Below are 25187 nucleotides of genomic sequence, written 5' to 3'. Positions count from 1 at the left end.
AGGAAGGGTTTGTGCATTCACTCATTCACTCATTTTTCATGCACTGTTTAGTGAGCTCCGGCCGTGTCACAGGCAAAGGCACTGGGGATACCCAGATGAAGAAAAAAGGAAGAATCTCAGGGGAGGAGGGAGGCAGCCCTGCCAGTTGATGCAATCAGCAATCACATAGGTGAAGCCATCTGGAAAAACAAAACATCAACAGGCTGATGGGGCTCCTGGGGGAGTAGGAGAGGGCATGTCTGGGTAGCTAGAGGAGCCAGGGAAGCGCTAGGAAATGCTCCTCACCTCCTTGCCCTTGGGAAGGGATGTTTAAAATGAGACCAGGGCCGGCAAGGTGGCTCACAGCTGTAATCCCAGCTGCTTTGGGGGGCAGAGATCAGGAGGGTCACAGTTGAAGGCCATTCCCAGCAAAAAGCTACCAAAACTTCATCTCAGCAAATAAACTGGGCGTGGTGGTGTGTGCCTGTGATCCCAGCTACTCTGGAGGCAGAGGTAGGAGCATCACGGTCTGAGCCTGGCCCAGGCACAAAGCACAAGACCCTATCTGAAAAATAACAAAAGCAAAAGGGCTAGGGGCGTGGCTCAAGTGGTAGAGTGCTTGCCTAGCAAGTGCAAGGACCTGAGTTCAAAACCCAGTACCACTACATGCCCCTCCCCGACAAAAAAGGAAAGGAAAAGAAAAGGAGATGGGCAGGACATGAATAAAGGAAAGATGGTTCCAGGTAGAAGGAATGGCATGTCTGGTGGCCCCAAGGCAGGAGGGGCCTTGGGGCATTGGAGGAGTGGAAAGAAGACCAGTGACTGGAATGGTGGTGGTGGGAGACGCAGCTTGGGAGGGGCACTGTCCAGACTTCCACAACCCTGGAGGCCCAGGATGAGGCATGTGCTCCATTCAAAGTGCTCTATGAGCCTCTGGGACAGTGGGGTGACCAGCGTCAGCTCTGGAGAGGGAACTGGGTTCAAGTCCTGCCTCTTGGTTGCTATGAAACCTCAGGAAGCCACTGAAGGTGTCAGTTTCAGCTTGCTCACCTGTAAGGTGGGAATAATAACTGTGCTTACCTCACTGGGTTGTCAGGAGCAACAAAAGATGGAAGCAACCTGCCCAGCCTGGCCCCTCTCTTTCCCTCTGCCTTACTGCTTTTTGCTTAGCAGCTTCTTCAGTTTATGCCTCAGGGACTGGGGGAATCAGATAAGCTCTGTCTGATGGAGGATTCCCACCAGCCAAGTTCCCAAGGAGGTTGTTATGCACCTGACGCCAATTTGCCAGCCAGTGGAGGAGGTCTGGGAACAGAGGAGGAGCCCTTGCTCTCTGAGGGTTACCCCACCGCCTGCTGGAATTAAGATACTCAGCTAGGGGCCTCTGGGATTGGGCTGGGCAGGTGAGTTCATCCTCACAGGCAAGTGGCAGATCCTGGACACGGGTTCCCAGCCCAGTGCAGACAAGTGTACTTTGTCTTCCCCCAAGACGCAACAGGAGCTCTTGAACAAATGTGGGCAAACCACAGCATGCTGGGTGCCGAGCCCTGTGCTGGGAGCTGGACACCTGTCCTTTCCCAACCCCAGAACATCTACAGGACATCCTCATATAGCATATGAGGAAACTGAGGCTCGGCAAGGTGGCTTAGTTAATGGCATAGGCAGATCCACATCGGTATGGCTGCTCTCTCTTATTTTATTTATTATCCATTTATTTTTGCAGGGCTGGGAATGGAGTCCAGGGCTGCTCACACACGAGGCAAGTACTCTACCACTGAGCTGCACTCTCTGAGTTATCTGAAAGGAGGACATGAAGGCGCAAAGGACTACAATGCCACTAACTGGTGTGGCAGTCCCAGGACAGAGTGGCTGGGTGCACTGGGTGTTAAGCTGCTTGGCTCACTCAACCCCAATTTATTCATGTGGGCAGTGAGGTTCCCAACTCTGACTTGCCTAAGTTAAAGGATCCAGTGAGATGCTGGAGTACAAGGACGGTGATGGCTTGGCTTGGGCTTCCCTCTCTCCAGCATTTCCCTGCCTCCTCTCACCAACACTACCAGCACCTCACTCAGCAGCCCTACCAGCACTGGGCTGAGGGGTGTAGCTGCAAATCCTGACCCTGTCACTTACTGGCTGGTCCCTACCATTTCGGGACCTCAGTTTTCTCATCTTACCATTGTTCACCTCCCAGATAGTTGTGAAGATTAAAATTAAAAGGCACACCAGCCCAGATGACATTCCCCCACGTCTCCTGGGGACATTGGGATTCCTTCAGGCAGCATGGCTATCCTCAGAGTTTGGTCAGGCTAAGGATGGAGGTCCCCAAATCCCTGTGGAGCTGTCTGGCAGCCAGCCATCTGCCCTGACTTACAGTAGGGCAGATGCAGAGCACGAGCTGGATGGGGGGCAGTAGAAGAGGGGCCACAGCAGGAGGCCTATCTGGACCTCATCCCAGAGCAGCAGGGCATTGAGAGCACTTGAAGAACCTACTCACAGGTGAGAATCAGCCCCCACCTGCTAGGCTGAGGACGGGAGCTGGTCCAGCAGTGGGGAGCCATGCTTGGTCTTGGGTTGGGAGGGGAGGCCTGGAATGGAAGGCTTTGTTGCTCTCACCTTTTCAGGCCTCTCCCCAGAGGGGAAGGGGAGGAGTCTGAGCACCATGGAGACCACCTGACACAGCTGGGTCTGTGGACTGGGGGTACTGGAAGGTTTCCCAGGGAGCCCCTGCTCTGTTGGGAAGCACCTGCCTGGTGCCTGGGAGGCAGCTGGCATATGGAAACCCTGCAATTAGTAGATAAAGTCGGCAGAGGAACTGGGTGGGTGGGTGGGGGAAGGGGATAGGTGGCTGAGCTGCAGCTGATTCCTTCCTGGGTGCTGCCTTTGCCTCCAACCCCCTACCCACTGCCCCAGAAGGGTTAGTCAGAGTGGCTGGAGGTCCCCAGGTGGAGAAGGTGCTGGGGTCTTGGAAGGGAGTGCAGAGCTATTGCTCTGGCAAAGCCAGACAAATAACATGAATGGTAAATTCACATGTAGGTTTGGTTAGCCTGTTTGTCGTCCAATTTTACATATAGGGAAACTAAAGCCCAGAGAGGGGCAGGAGCTTACTAGAAGGCACACAGCCAGCCAGAAAGCAGGCTGGGTCAGAAGCCAGGTTTGTGTGGAGGGCTGGAGTGGGGATTGCTCACTCTTGGTCATGGAGGGGCTGCCTGATAAAGTCAGGCTGCGGAAAAAAACCTTGGCTGGAGCAAGGGCAGCCGTCAGGGCTCCCAGCCCTCACTCAGACTGCAGGGTGGGGAGGGCTGGCGGCAGTGGCTGACCTAGCCGGTTCTCCAGCTTGTCTGGGCACTCCAGGCCTGGGAGGAGAGGCCTGGCACCGCTGCCCTGCACTGCTGCGTGTACAGCACCTGGGCTGACAGCTTCCTCCCAAGGAGATTGGCTGTCCAGTGGACCCATGCTAGGACCGGTCTGCAATCGGTGTAGTGGGGCTGGGTGCTCTGCTTCTGGCTTTAGCCTTCTATCATTCCACCTCTCCATCCTTCCTCCATCCATCCCTTTCCCTCCTCCCTTCCTCCTCTTCCTCCCAACACTTAACATGCCCGTTAGGCGCATGTCCCTATGTTGGCTGTTAGGATCGTCTGCCCTCCCAAGTGGAGCAGCTGGTGGGGCAGGAGAAGCAGACAATAAACAACCCACTAACACTCTAAGAATGAACCAATAGGCCTGGTTTTGCAGAACTCATGGGACTCTGCTGGGAGTGGGTGATTCTGGGAGGCTACAGAAGGTGGGTCCAGAGGGGACCTTGTCATGGAGGGGCAGTCTGCGCAGCTCTGGACTCAGACCACTTGTCGTGAGCTCAGCTTCATGACTAATCAGCTGTGTGGCCTTGGGACACTTACTTGCTCTCTCTGGGCCGCTGAATCTCAGCATAAATGGGACAATGGTAGTACTTGCCTCACCCGGCTGTTGGGAGTGAACAGTGAGAGGCGACATGTGAAGCAATAACCATGAAGTGTGTTTGGCAGTGAAGCCTATAGTGATGGGAGAGGTATTTAAACTGCTTTTGCTGGAAAGCGCTGGCTTCTTACTTGGGCTCATCAATTAACTAAAAGCAGGAGAAAAGCTTGGTATCCCTAGCTCCCTTTTGTACCTGTCGTTCTTTGCTCTGAGACATTCTCTCCTAAAGCCACTTTGGAATCAGGGAAGGACAGGACTGATGGATACCATCTTTATGACAAGGGTCCAAACTACCCTTAAGGAACAATAGAGCCCTGAAGGACAGGTCATCCCCTCCTCCAAATGAGGACTGCACCTTGGAGTAGAAGCAATCATTTCCTGAAAACAAGAATGTATCCCTCAAGTGATGACAGCTAGTAAGTTCTCTGGAAGCCTTGGAGAACAAGGACTGGGACAATGGCCAAGCAGTCCCCACCTGACCAATCCTAAGACAGTGAGCTGCCTGACCATCTACCTGGTACCACCCCTGACCACCGGAACACACCTGTGACTGGGACTGTCTGCCTATGCATACTTTTGCCCCCTGCCCTAATTCTTTGCGTATTTAAGGCTAAAGCGCCTGCCTGCGCCCCAAAGATGGCTGAAGATGGGCTGAGTGCTCGCTCTGCCTCTTCCCATGCACGTCCTGGGCTCTGCCCTTCACCATGTTTCTATTTGGCATAGAGGGGTAAGTGGTCAGACCTGATGTGTGAGAGCCTGAGTTTGGACCTGGGGTCCAAAACTCTGGTTTCAGTGACAGGAGTCTGTGAGGTCTCTGAGCCTGTGGGTGACAGGTGGATTTGGCTTAGCTGTACAGTGATGTGGGTTCTGTACCCAACCTCTCGCTCACCCGTTTCCAAGTCCAGAGAAACTGGACTAGGCTAGAGGGGACATGGTCCTTGGATGCCTCCCGGGGTGCTGAGGTGATTTGCTTGAAGGAGGTGGGCACAGGGTAAGGTGCAGGGGCTGGTGGAGACTGCTGAGCACCACGGCCACCCTCAGCCTCTCAGCCCGGAAGTTGTGGCCTCGTGGGAGCAGGAGCCCAGTGTGGTCAGAGGCGCTGACGTCTCAGGAGAGGGAAACCAGCATTTTGATGTGAAAACTTCCCATGACTAATATTAGCAATGCATTAAAGATTTTTAACACATCACGTGAGCCAAACTTAATGGTTCTGTTGGCAAATGCTGTGGCCATGACCATGGGTGACTTTTGCTGAAGGTAAAAAGAGAGTCACAGAAGGGTCATGAGGGGGGATGCAGCACACATTCCAGGCCCCAGAGTCACCAAGCTGGGCCTTCCTCTTCCTGTGCTCACGGAGGTGGGGGACCAGGCCCACTGCTCACTGGCTGACATCCTCAGCACATAGTGGTGGCAGCAGGGAGACGGGGGCCGTAAATGAGGCCCTCGCTCAGCACTATCTCTCCAGAGGTGCCAGGGAGTCTAGGGGCCTAGCCGGGTCTGCTCTTATCTAGGACTGCCAGGTCCTGAGAAGTGGCTGGAAGGGCTGCTGTCAGTACAGGTCTGGCTCCTGTGGGTCAAAGGGCAGCACCTTCAGCCTTTTCTTGGGCCAACTTCCTGTTTGGGAGAGAAAACAGAAAGACCCCTAGGAGAAAATGGTTTCTGCTACAGACATTGGCTCCCAGGGAAGAAGCCCTCCAGGGGGACCCTCAAGGAGGTCTCGCCCACTTACCCCTTCCTCCTGGAGCCTAGGAGTAGACTCGGGGCATCAACCTAGCAGCAAACCCACCCAATAGCATCATTAGTCAGGCCAGGCAGGGAGGACCAGGATGAGGGCCCCATTTACAGGCTCCCAGCTGGGCTTGAGGTGCCCCTGGTCCCAGTCATTCAGCGTAGCTGCCCACCCCAGCAGATAGCCCCTTTATCAACTGAATTTGTCTTCCGTGCCAGGCTGAGCCTCAGCCTTTCCTTGTACACCCCTGGATATGGGGAACTCACTATCTGCTCACAATACCTAACCACAGCAGCTCACCAAGGGCAGGCGAGTTCCTCTAACCATTCCTACACATTCAATACACATCTGCCTGATGCAGAAGGTTTAGAAAATAAAATTACCTGTAATTTTACTACCCAAGTAGGGCTAAGGAAAAAACAAGAGGGTTAATTATTTATTGTGAACTCTATCCCTGGGTAAATTCACTGGAACTTCTTTACCTGTGTCCAGCTGGCAAATCCCTTCTCTCCAGGGCAGACCTCCAAGTATTTTAATAATAACTTCACTGAGTTCCAGAGGAGCTCCTATAATCCTCCGACTGCTCTATGAGACATCTTAATTGAAACTGAGGGTCAGAGAAGGCAAGTAACTTGCCTGAGGCCGCACAGCCAATAAGGAACAGAGCAGAGATCTGAGTCTACCAGGTGCTGGAACTGAAGTCTCTTCTTTTCCTCAGTGGACATATACTATCACCTTCCTCGACAGGAGTGCGATACCAGACCCCTCAGCAGCTCAGATGGTCATTCATTCTGTTCACATTCATTCACTCATTAAATCACTTAACAATTTTGAGCTCTGGTTCAGTGTCAGTGCAGGCTGATGCTGAGCCCCCTACATCCCATCCCCGTATCTGTCACACTTTCAGGACTCTGCTTCGAGAACTTGAACTCCATTTATTACAAACGACTAGGTTCATTGCATTGTATTATAAACAGCTCTGGTCAAGCTGCCAAGGCCTAGAGAGACAGCCTAGGTGGGGGCCTCACCCCTGCATGAAGTCCTGGGTGGGCGGAGCTGCCTGGCCTGGGCAGCAGTGGTCCTGTGTTTATAAACCAAATGGGTGCGAGCAGCCCCAGGCATATATATAATATATATATCAAACAGGCTTCCCCTCTCCAGGGCCAGGGAGAGAAGAAAGTGGTCTGTGGCAGGGGGCAGGGTGTGGACCCACAGTGAGCACAGCAGTGAGGCCTCTGTGTCAGTTCGAGCGGCTGGGCAGTTGTCCAGTCCTGGAGGCCCTAGGCCACCTGGATTTGCAGGTCTTCGTCTTCATCCAGGTCGCTGGCTCCATCCCCAGCCTCCTCGTTGCCAAAGCGGGCACTGCGTATCTTCCCAAAGAGGGGGGCGTTCTGCTGCTGTCTGCGGAGCCTGTGGGGCATGGGTGACAGGACCTCAGAGCAGGAGTCTTGGCTCTGCTGCTTTCTGATGATGCGGCTTCAGCTGCACTGCCAGTGCTATACCATCCCTTATGCATGATCAGACAACCTGTGGTACCTCCACTTGTATGGGGGAAGTGCTAGTGTCACCACCATTTATGGACAAGGAAACTGGGCAAAGAGGTTGAGGAACGACCCAAAGCCACGCAGAGGAGAGACCGTGAGGCTGGGCTCTGAACTGTAGCACAGGATTTGGAGTGGCTGGGGGCTTAGAGAGGTGACATAGCTGGCTCCATGTCATGCTGCTGAGATGGGGATCCAAGAGCAGAGGGAAGAGAGTTTGGTGGCGGTGGTGGTCTGGGCCCCCTGTATTCCCACCATCAGTGAGAACATCGTCAGTCATAGTTCCTCTCATTAAAATTCCCGAAGTTGAAATGGCCCAGGGAAACTTTGCCTCTCAGAAGAGGCGTTGGAGGAAATACGTCTCCCCAAAAGCCCAGCAAAGCGGCTGCCCGGCTGGTGCGTCTTACTGGAAGGCATGAATTATTAACATGGCAGGGAGGGCCCGGTGTGGGGCTCCATTACTGTGAGGTGATTTACTGAGCTGTCTGGGAACATTAAAGCGGCAGAGCTGGGTGGCCCAGGCGGCCCGGGTGAAGGCTTGGGAGGTTGAGCAGAGCGCCTGCCCATTTTGGGAGTTTATGGCTCCTGAGGAATGCAGCTGACACTGTGGGAAAGCCCAGACCAAGTGGCCTTTGGAGGGGTGTGGGTGGCCACTGCACTGGGCAGAGCTGGCCACAACAAGGGCGACTGAAGACTTATGGCTGGGCCCCTGCACAATACTTTTCAGCCATCACCACAGGCAGATGGGAAAACTGAGGCCCAGATGACCATGACACACCACTGTTTGTTCTGGCTCCAGAGCCTATGCTCCTAGTCACTAGACCTCAGTAGACAGTAGCACTTAGTACATGTTCAACGAATGGGGGACCGATGCCAGGGGTGATCCGGCCTGGCCCCCCTCCAGCTGTGTGGCTGCCAAAGGACTTTCCCTCTTGGGCTTTGTCTGCCAGGCCCCCTAGAAAGAAAGCTTTCTCCCTTTCTTTGGCTCACAGATGGTACATGTTTCTGTGGCATGGTATCTAACTGAAACCTAAGCCCCCTGCCCAGGTTGGCAGTGACTGTGGTAGTGACTACAGCAGCAGTGGACAATTACTCAGCATTGATCGTGCCAGGTGCTTGTAGCAACATGAATCAGCTTGTTTGAGTCTCACAATGACCAAGAGGTAAGAGTTACGACCATCCTCCCAACTGTACAGAAGGGAAAACTGACCAGGGAGGCGAAGCGTCCCAACCACCCAGCTTTCCTGACCCTCGCAGGCAGCTGGGCTGCAGAGCCCAGGGCCTTCTGCTCCATAGACAAGAGGAGGCAGGTGAGGGCGTGGTCAGTGCTGTGGCCCTGCTGCCCCTGCGGCTTCCAGGGAGGGACTGAATGTGAACTCTGACATTTCCTGATGTCAGGGGAGGGGCAGGGAGAAGACTTGATTCACACAACTCAGAGACAATGGTGTGGGGCAGGGAGAGGCGAGCGGGCCAGATGAGCCTACCAGAGACCCTCAGACCTGCCACAGGGACTGACAGGTCCTGTGGGCAGCTGATGGCTTGGCCTGCCATGGCAGGGACCCTCTGTCACTCCCTGTCCTCCAGATCTTCAGAGCCCTGCTGTCCTGCAACGTCAGGGGCTACTTGCTCTTTTCCCAGCCACACTGGCCCCACCCACTGTCTCCAGCCTTAGTCTGACCTTGCTGGCCCTTCCGGTCCTTACTACACCCACCAGATAGAGACAATTCCAGGGCCCCCAGCTGGGCTGGCTTCCTGCACCGACCCCCTCCTGGTTTCCTGGCCCTGATTCTTCCTGCCCAGAGGGAACAGGATTCTGGCCCCAGGATCTCCTCCTTCTTGGTGTTCCCCTCTGGCCCTCTTGGGGGCTCCAGCCCCAGTCCTGGATCCTCTGCCTGCCTGGGCCAGGCATGGTCCCCTCCCCCACAGCCCACCCCGGGAGGCCTACCTGGACTGCAGGTGCTCCAGCTGCACCTGTAGGTTCTCGCTCTGCTCTGTCTGCTCGTCCAGTGACCGCTGCAGCTTCCGCGCCTGGTTGTGGGCTTCATCCAACTGTGGGTGAGTGAGCCCAAAGGCATGAGGGTTACCTTGGGTGGGGGCAGCCCTGGCCCAACCAGCTCCCCTGGTCCACTGTGGGAGGACAGCATGTGCTCCTGAGGCCTGGCCCCAGTGCCACCTCCTCCAGGAGTGTGAAGTGCTCACCCCTGTTCTCCACTCTTGCTGCCCCTACCCTCCATAGCCTAAACTGCCGATCAGCCATCCATCTGCCCATAGAGATACCCACCTGGCCCTCAGCACCTGCCGGGCCACATGCTCCAGACTTACCTGTCTTCATTCTCCTTCCTTCCCTGGCCCACTCATTCCTCCACGCACTCATGCAGCCGCTTGTCCATCCATCTGTCTACTGTCTACCCACAAGCCATCTGTCTGTTTGCACACAATCATCCACCCAGCCTTCCCCTAGCCAGTAGATGTCTGTTGCTATATCTCATCCATCATCCTCCCTCCCATCCACCTGTCCACATAGTCCTCCATCCACCTGTCCATCCATCTATGGAGTCCTCCTTCTGAACTTCCACTCAGCCATGCCCACACATCCACTCACCCACTCACCCACTCATTCACCGTTTCTTTCTCACCCACCCGTCACCCGCCTGCTCACTGCCTTGGGTGCCTCCTGAGCATCTGGCTTGTGCCAGGCATCAGGCCCTGGCACAGAGTGGCACAGGTGATCCTGTGGGCTGCCCTCCTCCCGGGCTGCGGGTACTAGCCTCGTCCTCAGCTTGGGCCAGCTCCTTCTTGAGCTCCTCCACCCGCAGCCGCAGCTTCTTCACCTCCGCCTCGTGCTGCTCCACCCGCCGGTTGGCATGCACCAGCTCTGCCACCTTCTCCTGGAACTGCTTCTTCAGCTTGCCGTGTACGTGCTTCAGGTCGGCCAGCTCCTGGGGATGGGGGAGGCAGGGTCACACAGGCACCGGGTGGTGCTGCGGGCTGGCTGGTGTCTTCTCCACAGGGTCTCCCCATCTGCTGTGTGGGAACCTGGGGCCTAGACGTGCCAGAGGAAAGGCGAGAAGGCTGGGGTAATAAAGAAGGCGTGGTGGACTGGGGGCTCCACTTGGAAGTGTAACTGCACGATGTGTGGAAACATCCCGCAGGCCGAGGCTGTGGGTCAGGATCTGGGGGAGGGATGGGCCTGGAGGCTTCAGCGTTGAAGCCGGGCATTAAGCTTTGGTCTGGGGTGAACTAGGCCAAGAAGTGGGTGTCAGAGGAAGAGATCAGAGGTCCGAGTGGCTGGCAAAGCAGATGCTACTGCTTCCCCACTCCCTGACTAAGCTCTGGGCTTCTCAGTGTCCCCATCTGTCAAATGGGGACGGGTCTCCTGAATCCACTGTTTCATCTCCGGGTCCAGGTCTCCATCATCCCTGTTGCCCAGGCAATGGCAGTGGTCTCCCCTCTGGTAAAGCTCTCCCAATGAGGCCACGGCCCCTGCCTCCTCTACCCCAGTCCCTCCAGTCACATAGACCTTCTTGTTCTTCTGACCCTCTTCACCCTCTCCCCATGGGACGCTTACTTATGCCATTTCCCAGTCTTTGCCCCCACCCCCCGCAAAGTCAGTTCACCACCAATTAACTTCTGCTTTTCCTGGAGACCTCAGCTCAAACACCATTGCCTCCAGGAGGCCTTCCCAAGACCCCGGGCCTAAGCCAGGTCCCTTCTTCCTACCACAACCATGGACTGTGCAGTCAATATGAGCTTTTGTGATCAAAAGCAATGTCTGCACCCCCGCTAGCCATCAGCTCCACAGAGGGGCAGCACATTGGCTTGTTCACTGCTGTGCCCTCATGCACCCAGGAGGTTCTTGATAAATAAATACAGCTGCTGTAATTACAACCCATCTAGCATCCAGTGCGTGCTCAGGAAGTGCAGCAAGGTGAGTATCTTTTACCCAAGATGCTTGGGACTAGAAGTGTATTTGGTTTCAAATTTTCTAGGACATTGGAATATCTGCATGTATATAATGAGATGTCTTAGGAATGGGACTCCCATCTGCACACAAAATTCATATATATTTCACACATACTTTTCAAAAGTGATTTGCTCACTTTTCTTGAATAACACGCAGAGCCTGAAGGAATCTCGTGCAGTATTTTTAGTGCGCCCGCGTTTTGACTGGGACCTGTTACATGGCAGATGTGGGCATCACATTGGTGCTCAAAGTTTTGGATTTTGGAGCATTTCGGATTTCAGATTTTTGGGCCAGAGAGGCTGTAATGGACCAAATTTATCAACAGGCTGGGTATATAGTAGGTGCACTGCTCAGTTGAACGGAGGCCCTGGCCACTTCAATCCCTGGCCCCACCTTGTTCTTTTCGAACAGTGCGGCCTGGCTGGTCCGCAGGTCGCAGTCCAGGGCGCTGGCCGTCTGCCGTCGCCGTCGGGCCAGCGCCTCCTCCAGGTCCCCGACCTGTGCCCGCAACTTCTTGTTCTCCCGCTCCAGGCCCAGCTTCTCGGTCTCCAGCCTCTCCCGGCGGCCCCACTCGGCAGCATTCTCGGCCTGCAGTCGCTCCATCTGCAATAGGACAGGACACAGTGAGATTCCTGGGGGATGGGCACAGAGGGCCAAGCTGGACGACCCCTACCTCCCAGAGCCAAAAATGGCTCCAGGAAGCAGATCCAGCTGTAGCAGCCATAATTAGGCTGGGCTTCTTTCACAGTGGGAAGGACGTGGGGTGCTTCTAGTCTCTGGGTGGGAGGGGGCACCTCCTGCAGACTGGATGCCCCCTCAGAACACAGCCCTGGCTCTTGCCTTTTTCCTAGTGACCTGTTGATGCAGCTCCTGGACCCCCAAGCACCAGGCCTCCCAGGGTCCTCCCAGCTGCCTCACCTCGCCCCTCAGCTCAGCCATCTTCCTGTCCATGCTGGACCGTGCACCCAGCTCATCCTCAAGGTCTTCAGACATGCGGCCCAGCTCGTCCTGGTGTGCCTCCTTCAGGATACTGAGCTGCAAAGACAATGCCTAGCATGATGACATGAGGACCACCAGGACTTAACCTGGTTAACCAGCTCTGGGGGTGGGGCAGGAGTGCTGGGCAGGAGCCCAAGGTAGCGCCCAAATGAGGCACAAGGAACCCAGAAGAGACCCTGAACCTGAACACTCTATGCCTCCCACACCTCTCGCTGCCCACCTCCCCATCACTTGGCCTCTGAGTGTCTGTTCATGACTTCTGTCAGCCTGTTTTCCACCATAGGAAAGAGTTAGCTTTTAAACCAGGTACAGTAGTATATCCCTGTAATCCCAGCTACTCAGGAGGCACAGATAGGAAGGATCAAGGTAGCAAGACTACCATCTCAAAGAACAAGCTGGATGTGGTGTCATCCCAGCCACATGAGAGGCAGAGATGGAAGGATCTCAGTCCAGGCCAGTGGAGCAAAAATGAGAGACCCTACCTATAAAATAACTAAAGCAAAAAGAGCTGAAAGTGTGGCTCAAGTGGTAGAGCTCCCACCTAGCAAGTACAAGACTCTGAGTTCAGCCGCAAAACTGCCCCCCACCAAAAAACAACAACAAAAAAGAGTTAGCGTTGATAAAAGGTAAATTCAATCACATACTCTTCTGCCCTCTTGGGCTAAAATCCAAATCCTGTGGTCTCACAAACCCTGTACAATCAGATTCCTATGCGCTTTTCCTCAACCTCAGTTACCTCCTTCCCGCTAGTCCACTGTGTTCAGGCGATGGGTGGCTTTCTATTCCTCCCACATGCCAAGTTCCTGCCCACTGCAGGGCCTTTGCATATGTGGTCTCCTCGCCTGGAATGCTCTGAGGTATTTTGCAGGATTGACTGTTCTTATCCTCAGGCTCTGGCCCAAACACCCCCTCCTAGGAAGGCCACTCCTTCCCACCTTGCCTAGAGGAGGGGGTTTCCTCATCTCACTGCCTACTGGAATGCAAGCCAGAGGACAGAGGCTTGTCTGTCTTCCACCTTCGTATCCCTGCATGGCCCTGGTCCAAGAGCCCTCAATACACACACACACTGAGCTGTAGGAGGGGTGCAGAACTACTCAGAGTGCTTTTAAAATGATACACTTCCCTGCTGCACAGTGGCAAACCCAACAGGCTCCACATCACAGGGGTGAGTCTGAAAAATGCAAGCTGAGAAAAGATGCCAAACACAAAAGGGAGAATTTCCTACTATGGTGCACATTCACAGTTCACTCACTTTTCTTCAACAGCCATACTTCACATTTGAAAAGTTGAAAGAGCTAGGTTCCAGGATCTAATCCCCAAAGATGATGGACAGACAGACGGATGGGGCTGAGCCCTGGGACTGTCTTTTAGGAGTTCCCTAAGAAATCCTAAAGGAAGACCAGGCTCCAGTCTCTTATAGGGCCAAGTTTCAGGTGCTGAGGGCTGTGGTTTTCTACATCTGGAAACCCAGCCCAGCTTGGCTTTCCCTGGGTGGCTACGCCCCCTGATGGTCACTTGGGCTGGTGCAGGAGACAGATGACAGCCCAGTCTGCCCAGAGCCCGGCTACTGCAACAGTGGGCTCCCCCATTTCCTCATCTGTAAGCTGGAGGTGTGAGACCCAAACCCCCTTGACTGCCACGAGGCTTCAATGACGTCTGGCACACACTAGGCGGTCAATGATGTCCCATCTGACTCCTCCGTTCCACTCACGTGCCCTGTGAAATCTGCCGCTGTGGCCTCACCTCTCACTTAGGACTCTCCAGCCACACTGGTTTTCTTTTAAGTCCAGTACACACTAGGCTTTCACCTGCCTCAGGACCTTTGCGTTTTCGGTGAACACCTGGTTCTCGTGTCTTCTCAAGGGTGACTTCTTCTACCCTCCTTTAGGTCTTGCCTCAAACATCACCTTCTTATACAGGCCCTTCCTGGGCCCCACCCCATCTCTCTCATATTGCTTCTACTCTTTACCACTCATGATTTTAAGTTCCTGGTCACTTTGTCTCTGTGCCCTGGCCTGCAGCCATCCCGCCATCCCTAGTGCTCAGAGTAGCCGTTCAGTGAATGAATCCCACTTTCTCATCCCCACTGCTAGAATTCAACAGTGTGCGACTGCTGCCTCCAGGAAGCTGCTCTCGTCTCCAGACTCACTTGCTTAAGCATCTCCTGCTTGGTCTTGTTCAGCTCCTCATACTTGATCTTCCACTGGCTGAGCTCTGCCTCCAGCTTCTCAATGCTCCTACTCAGTGCCAGCTTGTCCCTGGGGAAGGAACAGGCCAATACATGTGTTATCACAACTCACTCTCATTTCTACTTGATATTTCAGTTAGTGTATTAGCTTGACTTTTTAAATTTTAAACAGCAGACATGTATTCTCTCACAGTCTTGGAAGCTAGGAGGTCAATGTCAAGGTCAAGTGCTGGCAGGGTGGCTCCGCCTGGGGCTGTGACAAAGAACCTGCCCCTGCCTCTCCCCAGTTTCTGCTGGCTGGCTGCCCATCTTTGGCATTCCTTGACCACAAAAGCAATGACACCTGTGAACGTGTCACCCTGACCTTCATCTTCTTGATGGCATTATCTTGACTTTGAGCATGCTGGACAAGAACTCACGTGAGCGGGCGCCGGTGGCTACCACTTGTAATCCTCGCTATGCAGGAGGCAGAGATCAGGAGGATGGCAGTTGGAAGCTAGCCCAGGAAAATAGTTTCAAGAGACCCTATCTCGAAAAACCCTTCACAAAAATAGGACTGGTGGAACAGCTCAAGGTGAAGGCCCTGAGTTCAAGCCCCAGTACCACAAAAAAAGAGAACTCCACGTGTGAAGAATCCTGTGTGTAGATGGAGTGTGCAATTTACATATTTATTTTCTGGACAGCAGAGTGGCTGAGTATTCATTAGCATCAGGCTTGGGTCCTCTAACTGCCCTGATCAAAATGACCTTCATGTCCTGAAGGCAATGGCCAGCACTCAGTCCTCTTTACAGGGCTAGCTGACCACTCTGTCCTCTGTGAAACACCTTTTCTCTGGTCCTCTTCCCCAGAACTGGAACTGGCTCCATTCTCCATCTCCCTTGCTTCCCCCTTCCCCCAGCCAACTTCTGAACTTCGCTGGCTCAGGCTCCTGGCTCTTAATACTGCCTGTCTCTCTACCCCAGTCTCATTCACACACTCACCTGCCTACAACCCAATCCCCCAACTTCCTCCCTGCTTCACCTTGGCCCTCAGGACTGGCCCCCCAGTCTGGCTCAGGGCTGAGCACAGTGATTGGCCTGTGCAGATGCCTCACACTCATTAGAATGAATAAAATCCTGCTTTCAGTCCTCGGCTGGAACACCACTGCTCTAAACCAAGACTTCTGCCTCAATAGCACCTTGTGGGTCTCACATTCTGAGACACGGATTTCATTCTGGGATTCTGGGAGTACCCCAGCCCACACCTGCCCCTCGAGACTCACTCTCGCTCCTTGAGCAGCACCTTCTGGGACTCGTCCAGCCGCAGCCGCAGGGCAGTCAGCTTGGAGGTGTCCTCTTCGGTGGCAGCTGTGTCCTCCCAGGGTAGCCGGCTGCGATCTTGGCGGCCTGAGCTGCTCCTCGGGCCCCCGGCTGCCATGCTGCATGCCTCCCAACAGCCCTCGGGCTCCTCTGGCCTGCTCTTCAGCAAGCTCTCCACCAGGTCCAGCTCCTGTGGGGATCAAGGTGAAGCTGCACCTGGCCACCCCTGGCCACCCCTGGCCACCAGGCCCTCCCCAGGCAGTCTTTCTCATGGCCTCTTCCAGGCTCTGGTCTGGCTGCCCTGGGGCAAGTCACAAGAGAGACTCTAGACTCTAGGCTGCTGGGCCCTAGTTTCGTCTTTTGCGGCTGCCTCCTCCATCTCTGGGGCTGGGGGAACACACCATTCTCTGGGTCTTCCCCTTTATCTCCTGGAACTGCACAATCAGCCACCAGAGTTTCATGTATCCAGGAAAGGGGTGAGCTCCCTGTCATTGCAAGTATGCAAACCTTGATGGGACTGGTTGGAATGGATACCGAAGCAGGGATCCTACTGTGACTGAAGACAATTCCCTCAAAAGGAACTCTAGCTCCATGATCTGACTTATTAGGGGGCAAACATTGAGGTGCAGGGAGATGGATGACATTTGGAGGACTGACCTCCTTTCCTTTTGCTGTCTCAGATTGTTTAGTGGGGACCTTGGATGCTATCTGGTCCAAAGCCCCATCTCACAAATGGGGAAACAGGGAAAGAGGGAACTGGATCTGGGTGGCAGAGCACAGAGTGGCTGGACTGGTGTGGAAACTCTGACTGCAAGTATTGCCCACAGTACTTGTGGGTTCCCAGACTGTGATAACAGGCCATGAGGACAGGAGCTGGAAGTCCCCAACAGGTGTAGGGGACACCTCCAAACACTACCCAGACCCCTCACAGTGGGGCTCAGCCACCAGGAGGCAGCAGTGTCCACAGGCAGGGGACAGGGCTGGAGAGGAGAAGCTGGCCTGCCTGTGGATGGAGCTGGGGAGATGAGCCTCCTGCCCCAGGTGGCCTTCTAGTGAGAGGCCTGCTGGTTCAGGATGGGCAGCCTTCGTACCCACCATTAATGCCCCAGCCATACTCGTCTGGCTCTGAAGCCAGACTGCCCAGGTACAAACCCAGCAGCTGTAGTCACCGGCTTAGATCTGGGTTTGGTGGGCTGCTGTGGGGGTTAACTACATAGTGCACTGGCAGGATGAGCAGGTGGAGGCTCCTACTGAGTGATGGGCCCCTACTGCCATCCCCAGACTCACCAGGCCCTCTGCCCTGGTGAATTTGCCCCCAAAGTCAAGTTCAGAGAATGAATGGATTCAGCTCTGCTACTAATCCCATAACTTCCAGGCAAGTCACTGCATCCCTCTCCTGCTCAAAGGGAACAATTTCTTGGTTGTGTTGACTTCTCAGGCGTGGCAGTGGAGGGTCCAGAATCTGGGATTATCCATCTTGGGGGTCTGGGGAGGGGAGCTGATCTGTGTCCCTACGGGGGCGGGGCGCAGCACACTGGCCTCCTCCCAAACCCACATCTGTAGCCCCGCTTTGCACCTGGCTGCCCGGAGGCCTCTCTGACCCGACGTCGCGCACCGGCTCGTGCTCCCGCTCGGGATCCGGTTCCCGGCCGTCGTGCGTCTTGTCAGCGGCGCCCCGCAGCCGCGCCAGCTCGCGGCCCCGCGCCTCGCACTCGCCCTGCGCCTCCTGGCGCTCGCGCCGCGCGCCCGCCAGCTCCTTGGTGAGCGCGTCGAGGCGCTGGCGCAGCTGGCGCACCTCCTCGCGCGCGCGGTTGCGCTCGGCGCGCACCTTGCTCCACTTCTCGCGCCAGTTGGCCGTGCAGTCCGACCACCAGCGCATGGTCTTCTCCATCTGCGCCGCCCGCGCGCGCGCCTCCTCCAGCTCCCGCAGCCGCAGCTCCTCGCGGCTCTCCCAGTCCCCGTCGGCCAGCAGCGCGGGCACCGGCGGCAAGGCGAGCGCCGGCGGCGGCCCAGGCGAGGGGGTGCCGCTGGACGGCGTGGGCGGCAGCGAGTCGGCCGGCCCCATGCGCTCGGGCGACGGGCTGCCCAGGATGGTCAGGAGGCTGCCCTTGGACAACTGTGGGGACTCGATCAGCCGGGGGCTCGGCCCGTGGCTCATGGTGTGGCTGGGGCGGGCCTTGGGCTGGAACTTGAGGCCGGGCTCAGAGGGGGAACAGGGGATGCTAGGTGGACAGGATACCACTGTGCATGATGACCGCCACGACCCACTGTTCTCCAGGCCACAGGGTGGGGGATGCCGCCTTGGACCTGTGGGAGAATACAACCATTAGGCTTTGCCCACCCACGTTCCATTAAGATCAGGTGTATGTGGGCGGGCAGTGGGCACAGGTGGAGGAGGGAGGTGTGTTCCAGGGCATCACCTGCGAGGTAGGCGGAACCCACGAACAAAGGCCGACCCCCCTCTAATCCCCTCATCCCTCAGCCTAGCCAGGGACTGATCTGAAACCTTGATTTGCTGTCTTTGATCTTCACTGTGCCGGTCCACTGGTTGAATATGTAGACGTCACATCCACACCAAACCTTGAGGGATCACCAGCGTGTTGCCAGGCGACCTCTCCCTGCCTTTTCCTACACCGGCCATCTCTGCAACTCATGAGATATCACCACCTCCTAGAAGCCCTCTGAGACTCCTGCCCTTCCTCCTCACTATGCTTACCAACCATTTATCCATGTCCACTCCCCATGTAGTCCCAGGCTGTGAGTTTGCTCAGGACTGCACCTGTGGGTTTTGGACACTAGTTTACTCCCAACACTTATGACAATGACATTTCTGACTATAGACCAGGGCTTTATTTGAGAAACCTCCTTTATTCCTCTCAGTCTTGAGGTGAGAGAATTATCACTGGTTACAATATCCACGACTCAAAATGCAAACAGTGGTGAGGATTTGCTGACTAAATGGACATACCTGTGACACGATGGAACCAGACCAATGTCACAGATGGCAGGGAACTGGGAAGGTGGGAGGTTCCCTGCCCTCCTCTGCCAGAGCCACTCCTCCCTGACACCTCAGCACTGTCATCCCTGCAGACATCTCTCTCTCCCTCTGGCTTGCATGTCACCTCAGCCTCCCCACACCCATGGCTCTGCCATTCATGGGCCACACCTCCCTTTAAAATAAACAAGATATCTGTCCTCTCTGTCCCCAACCTGCTCTAGGCTCTAGTAGCTGACAGCTACTAGCCGGCCCCCAGGACATCACACCCCTCCTTGTCTGGTCCACAAATCTTCACACCTACCTCAAAGACCCACCCCTTCCCAGTGACCATTGTTGTTGGTGGGACTCCAGGCACTTCAGAGGGAGCCATTGGCTACCTGTCCCCCTTCACCCACCCTTTCCCAATCTCTAAACCCCTCAGAGTCTGCAGGTGATCTAAAGTGAAAAGGGAAGCTATCAAGCCCTGTGGTCCCCTCCCCTCTACTTGAGAGAGCACAGGGCTCTCCTTGCTTGGGTGCAGGCCCTCGTCCCACCCCTGCCAATGATGTCATCCTTTCAGGGGCCTTCCTGCCTGGCACTCTCCCCTCTCCTCCTCTCTTTCCTTTCAAGGCTCAGGCAGATGGCCCACATTCTCTACCATCACTCCCTCACCTGCCATTCATGTCAGATGGCTTCCAGTGCTCTCCAGTTCTGGACACCATTGTTCCTGCTCCTGTTCCCTGATGGCTCCCAGCTCATTGTCTTAGTCCTGGGTAGCCTTCTCCTTCCCCTGCCCAGCCCCCACCCGAGCCATCTCTCAAGCACTTTGGCCTCCTTCAAATTCAGTCTCAGCAGCAGCAGCAGCAGCAGCAGCAGCAGTCAGAGTGAGTTTTTAAAAATGCAAACCTGACTGTGCCCTTGCTCATTACCACAGCTGGGACTCTAGCATCAATTCCAAGCTCACTCCCTCTAGGAATCCAACTCCAACAATCTCCAGCCCAAAGGAGCCATAGTACCCTGTGTGTGGCCCTGTCCCCTATCCAGCTCCCACTCCTGGGTCTTAATCGAAGGCCCTACCTTTCTCTAGTTCTTTTGTGCCCTTACCAGACATGCATTGTAGGCCCAGCTCCACCACCAACCTCACATAAGCCACAGGGCCTTTCTGGGCCTCAGGTTCTGCACCTGTGGAATGGGGGCAGGTGAGGGACTCCAGCATGTCTTTATCAGGGGGTGCTTCAAGTTCACCTGGACACTTGCCTAAAACACAGTTCCTCAGCCCCATCCCCCAGAGGGGTACTCAGTAGGTATGCAGCTGGGAGTGGCACTTCAGGGCTCCAAGTCTGGGGTGCGTGAGTATTCAGTGTTGCCTTCCCATATTTCCATACACAGACACATACATTCCCTACCCCCACAACGCCTGTGTGGACAGATGTGGACAGATCAGGCTTCAGTTCCACACACCCCCCCCCAACAACCCAAGGGATCCCTGGCAGATGCCCTCTGTGACCCAGTGGTCTCTTCCTCTGCAACAAGGTGGCAGCCTTGAAGTCCACAAGCATCCAGACATCCATGCACACACAGACACACCTGCAGGCACACATGTAATCCCACACAGTCAGAGATGGACTCGCACCCCCTTCCCCAGCTGCTCAGATGCAGGAGAGGCTCCACGTCTGCAGACATGGACACACCTGTACACAGGCACTGCACGCTGCAGATGGGCCCAAAGACATGAAGATTTATACTCAGCCTCTCAGAGAAGCGGATACACACACACGCACATGCACACGTACACACTCGCGCTACTCCGCGCCCCACTTTCCTGGCCCAGCTCCACAGGGAGAAGCTCTTGGAAAAGAGAAGCAATATGACCCAGAGCCTAGAGAGGAGGGGGAGGGGGGAAAGCAGGAAACCCGAATGCCAGCCCAGTAGTCCCAGTCTGAGCCCCGCCACTGCAGAGCTTCCGTGGCTTTCTTCCAGCCCCTAAAGTAAGAGTGTAGCAGGGAGGCTGCTGCCACACACTCGCCACACACTCGCCTCTGGGAGCTGCCAGGCCTGGCGTGGAGCTAGGTTGGAAGGGGGCACTGGCTCTTTCCAGGAATCCCAAGCCTGTACTGCAGGGGTAGAGCAGGCACCACACGGGCCCTAATGGCTTCCAGGCACCCACACTGAAGGCAGGGGTGGGGGCTCCAGAGTCAGCCCTCTGGTGGGGGTAAGGGGTAGGAAAGGCGCAGTGGGAGCTGTAGGGGAAGGGGTAGGAGTTTTCAGGCTGGCTTTCTGCAGATGTTCACCCGCCGCCAGCATACCAGGAATCCTGTACACCCGTGCAGACAGCCCCTGCCTAGCAACACATCCCCCACTCCCCCCCTACTCCTCCCTACTCACGTGACACACTTGAGTACGCTCACACACAGCCCTGGTAACTGGCACACAGGCCTGGCTCACTGTAGAGCCAGGCTTCCGTACCTAACCCCTTGCCCATCAGACTCATGCCTTCTTCCTGTGGGGTGCATGTGTGTGTGGGGGGTGGCTTCCTGATTCCCCCAAGGAAAGGTCAGGGTGGGACCTGCTGATCTACGTCCTGGGGAGCCTCCCCTTTCCACCCTCCCCTCCTTACTGCCACAGAGTTAACCAAACACTTCCTCCTTTTTGTTTTCTGAGACAGGGTCTCACTACATGACTCAAACTGGCCTTGAACTGTACATCCTCCTGCTTCAGCCTCCAAGTATGGGATTAGAGATGTACCCAACCACAGCTGGCTATCAGACATCTGTTCCTGCTGTTGAGTTGGCTTGCTCTTGAGGGTGACCCCCTTCATTCAGAATGCCCCCTCCCAGACTATGAGCCCTCATCCTTCCAGCTCAGGTGCCACCATTTCCAGGAAGTGCCTCAATGGCCCCTGCCCCATCCCCCACCCGTGGAACACAACCCTACAGCCTCCACAGCCAGACCTGGCCAGCTGCCCTCTGTCTTACAGCACAGGAGCGACAGTTGTGCCCTGCGTATAGTAGCTGCTTAAAGCTAGCTGGTGGAATGGAGAGAAAAGAAAGCTGAACTTGGATCTTTCATACTTTTGGCTGGGCAGCAGAGCTGAGTGGGACTCAGAGGTCCTGAACCCCATAGCTGCCTGCCCTAGGACAGGAACAAGGCTGCTTTGATTTCACATTCCATACAGTCTACAGCCTCCTCACCCTGCCCACAGAAAGTGACCAGAGGCTCTTTTTGTTCACAGACCTGTGTAGAGTGTCTCTCCCTCTCTTTCTCCACCTGCAAATTCCTACACATCCTTCAAAACCCCTAGGCAGAATCTCCTCCCCTGAGACGCCTTCCCTAACCTCTGTGTATAGCAGGCCAGTTCTCCCAAAGCACCAGACACCTAGTTTCTCAGCAGTGCCCACTGTGAAGGCCCTAAGAGCATCCTGGTCTTGCTGGTGTCAGCACATGACCCAGCATGCAGCATACAGTGCAAACACTTCTGGGCTGATGGATGGAAGACGGACACAGGCTACTGTCAGGGGGTCCCCATGTGACCAGGAGAGCTTGGGAGGGTTGAGCTTTCTTAAGGATCAGAAGTCAGTTTTCCACCCAGCTCTGAGACAGGTAGGTGTCTGAGGCCATTTGTGGTCAAGGTCAGTTAGAGGTCTGGCTGCTTGCCTGAGGAAGCCTAACTGATTCAAGGGAGACATCCTTGTGTTTTGCCCTCAGTATGTTTGTAAGTGTCTTTTAATATCCAGAGGAGTGAGCAATGTTGGATGGGAGCCAGCTGAGGGAACTGAGGGCTCAGAAGCCAGGACCCCTTCCCTCAGCTCAGAGCCCCTCATTCTGTCCTCCCAGAATCTTTCAGGTAGGACTCTGGGACAAGCCCATGGCCACAGGCCTGGATGCGGGCAGGGAGCAGAGCCCAGCAGGAAACCGCAGAGGACAGCCTGATTGGATAAGTGCAGGGCCCAAGGCTGGTCAGCCCACAGATTGTGGGCACCTGTCCCTCTGACCTGCTTCCCTGGTTCTAGCTGCTGGACCTCCAGGAGAGAACTGGGAGGGTGGGAGAGTGTCAAGGTCTCCAGGCTGCACCTAGCCTGTTTCCAGGCACCCTCATCTCACACTGAGCAGCCCCAAAGATATTCCAGGTCACAGATTCCAATTCCTTCCAATGCTGGGGATGGAACCCAAGGCCTTGCACATGCTAGGCAAGTGCTCTATCGCGCGGTCCTTCTAACTTCTCATACAGCTGGATCAACTAAGGCCCAGAGGGGCAGCTACTTCTGTGCTCCACACAGTGAATCAGCAGTAAAGGCAGGACAGGGAACTAGAGTAATGGCATTGGATGCTTCCTCTCCTGGGTCACGAAGGGCACGATGTCCATGGGAGCACCTGGATGGGGTCCTCAGATACCAGGCCTAGTGGACAAGTATAGCTGCGATGCGGAGGGGGGACGCCTTCATGGGGTGGGGGGACCCAAGTCCCAAAGTAACTCCTAGAACACTTTACCTCTGTACAATAGACGTCCCACTAATTCCAATGATGTCATTGATATGCCCTGCGATATGTAAGGTCCCTGGCCTCTCTGGACTTCAGTTTTCCTACATATAGAGAGGCAGTAACATTCCTAAAAGCTCTGTCCAGCAGGTGGGCAGACTTTGTGTCAACCTGAAACAGTCCACTTCCCACAAACGCTCTGCAGAGAGGATAGGATGGGGGTAATTATTCCTACTTAAGAGAAAACAAAGTTGCACCTGGGGCTTGCCGACATCACCTTTCCACACTACCCCAAAAAGATGGACACCTGAGGCCCACCGAGCCGCCTCTCCACCTGCCCCAACTCCATCCAGAAGTTACTTTTCTGCTTCCCTTGTCCCTGACCAGGCTAAGTCCCCACCTAGACGCCCCCTCTTCTGCTGCTTCAGCCCTGCGAGCTGCCCCACTCCCCCTAGCGGTGGGTGGCGGGGCCTCCGGCCGGCACGGTCCCGCCCACCCCCAGTACGCGGCCCCCATTGGCAGCCGCCGCGGGCCTGAGGGAGGCACCGTGCTGTGATTGGCCAGTTCGGCCTGTCCATCCTGCACTCGCCATGGTGACCACGTTGGGTCCCCCGGGAGAGTTCCACATTCCGCCCCCGCCCGCCGCCCCCTCCCGGCCGGCCCCGGCCCGCGTTATTCCGTAGGCGGCCCCCTCCCCCACAGCCCCAGCAGCCCCTCCCCAGCGGAGGCCCGCGCCCCGGGAGCTGGGGGAGCCCGGGAAGGGGGCGAGAAAGTTCTGCTCCAAGTTTGGGGGCTGCTGCGGACGCGCCCGCTCCTCCCCTCGCCTCCAGCACGCCCCCCACCTTTAACCCCCTTCCCTCCCGGAGGACGTTCGCGGCCTGAGCGAGTCTCTGGCCGTGGTGGCTTCCCGCCCCGCCGCCGCGCTCACCTCTGGCCAGGGCCGAGGGACTCCGGACGTCCGAGCCGCTGCGGCTGGGTGGGGCGGGCACGGTGCGGGCTGGGCCGCCGCCGGGAGGGCCGAGGGAGGGCCGCCGAGTCTCCTCCTCCCGCCGGGGGAGGGGATGGGGGAGCCGGCGGGCGGGGGCGCGGGGCCCCCGGAGCGAGCGCGAGCGCGGCCCCGCCGCGACCCCGGCCCCGCCGAGTGGCTGCGCTGGGGACAAAGTCTGACTTCGGGGCGCGGGGCTCTGCTGGAGCGCGGGCCGGACCCCGCGGGGGTCCCACCGTCGTGGGGGGATCGAGAGCAGGGTTGGGGACCCGCGGGCCTGGCTTTCCCGCCTCGGGTTTCTCCGGCGCCAACGGCACACTGGGCGGCCTGCTACTGGAGTGGGCACCGCTGGCCCCCGCCCAGCACGTGGAGCTGCTTACCAAGTCTTCACCTTTGTTACCCGCATTCTTCCTAGTGCCAGCGCTGCCAGCGACTGGACTTGGGCCCTCAGTGGGCCTCAGTTTCCCTTTTTGACCAAAGCAACCTCACACCTGTAAAGAAGCCTGGTGGGGACCTGCCCCCACGGGTAGAGTCTCTTTTCGCTGATGTGCTACCCTTTGTGGCAGAGTCCCCATGTGCACGACCCTTCTGGGGCTTCCTCTTTTGGGAGCAGGGTGCCGGAGGTCTTGGCAGGGGAAGAGGGGCATAAGGAAGGTGTCTCCTCACCAAGTCCTGTTCGGTGGAAGGGTGTCTGAGGTGCATCAATTTTTAAAAAAACCCAAAATTGATTAGAGGATAGAGGTGTGGGGAACTAGGTTATTACCTGGAAAATTTTTTAAAAAATGACAAATTAGTCTTACCTATGATAAACAATATTTAGATTGTGATTGCAACCATGCACACACATTAGACGGAGTGACTAATGAATGAAACCCTAATATTTGGAGACTTCTTTTCCTGACAAGAGTGAGTGTGTAGCATCCTTCCTTTCTGAGTGACTTTTGCAGCAAGAGGTGTTTTTTGTTTTGTAAAAATATTAGGACTTCCTCAAACCCAAGGATCACTCTGAATCCTCTGATAGCCCGATGGTTCTTTTTGAAAAGTGTTCACTTCCCTTACAGATGGTCTTTCTCTGACTGTGGTGGTCATCCTCTGCTCTG

At 55.9% G+C, this 25187-nt stretch overlaps 1 protein-coding gene across 6 annotated transcripts; it reads right to left on the bottom strand.

Moving 5' to 3' along the window:
• Positions 1-6574: 6574 nt before the first annotated feature.
• Positions 6575-24118, bottom strand: Ccdc102a (coiled-coil domain containing 102A). Of its 6 annotated transcripts, none has more exons than XM_074055946.1 (10): positions 24031-24051; positions 18156-18428; positions 17226-17956; positions 15613-15839; positions 14313-14421; positions 12083-12199; positions 11558-11767; positions 9969-10139; positions 9146-9249; positions 6575-7069 (listed from the first exon to the last, which is right to left on the bottom strand). In XM_074055946.1, the coding sequence occupies exons 3-10, from the start codon at positions 17805-17807 to the stop codon at positions 6940-6942; spliced, it is 1650 nt and encodes a 549-aa protein (XP_073912047.1). In that variant the 5' UTR covers positions 17808-17956; positions 18156-18428; positions 24031-24051; the 3' UTR covers positions 6575-6939. The 6 variants fall into 6 exon arrangements, with proteins under 6 accessions (XP_073912047.1, XP_073912045.1, XP_073912046.1 ...); XM_074055944.1 differs by lacking the exons at positions 18156-18428; positions 24031-24051 and adding exons at positions 19731-19808; positions 21012-21444; XM_074055945.1 differs by lacking the exon at positions 24031-24051 and adding an exon at positions 19731-19814.
• Between the last annotated feature and the right edge of the window lie 1069 nt (positions 24119-25187).

This window comes from Castor canadensis, chromosome 15 (genome assembly GCF_047511655.1).
Source record: "Castor canadensis chromosome 15, mCasCan1.hap1v2, whole genome shotgun sequence".
Lineage (NCBI taxonomy): Eukaryota > Metazoa > Chordata > Mammalia > Rodentia > Castoridae > Castor > Castor canadensis.
Note: the sequence above shows the minus strand (reverse complement) of the source record. Positions and strands in the feature narration are given on the sequence as shown.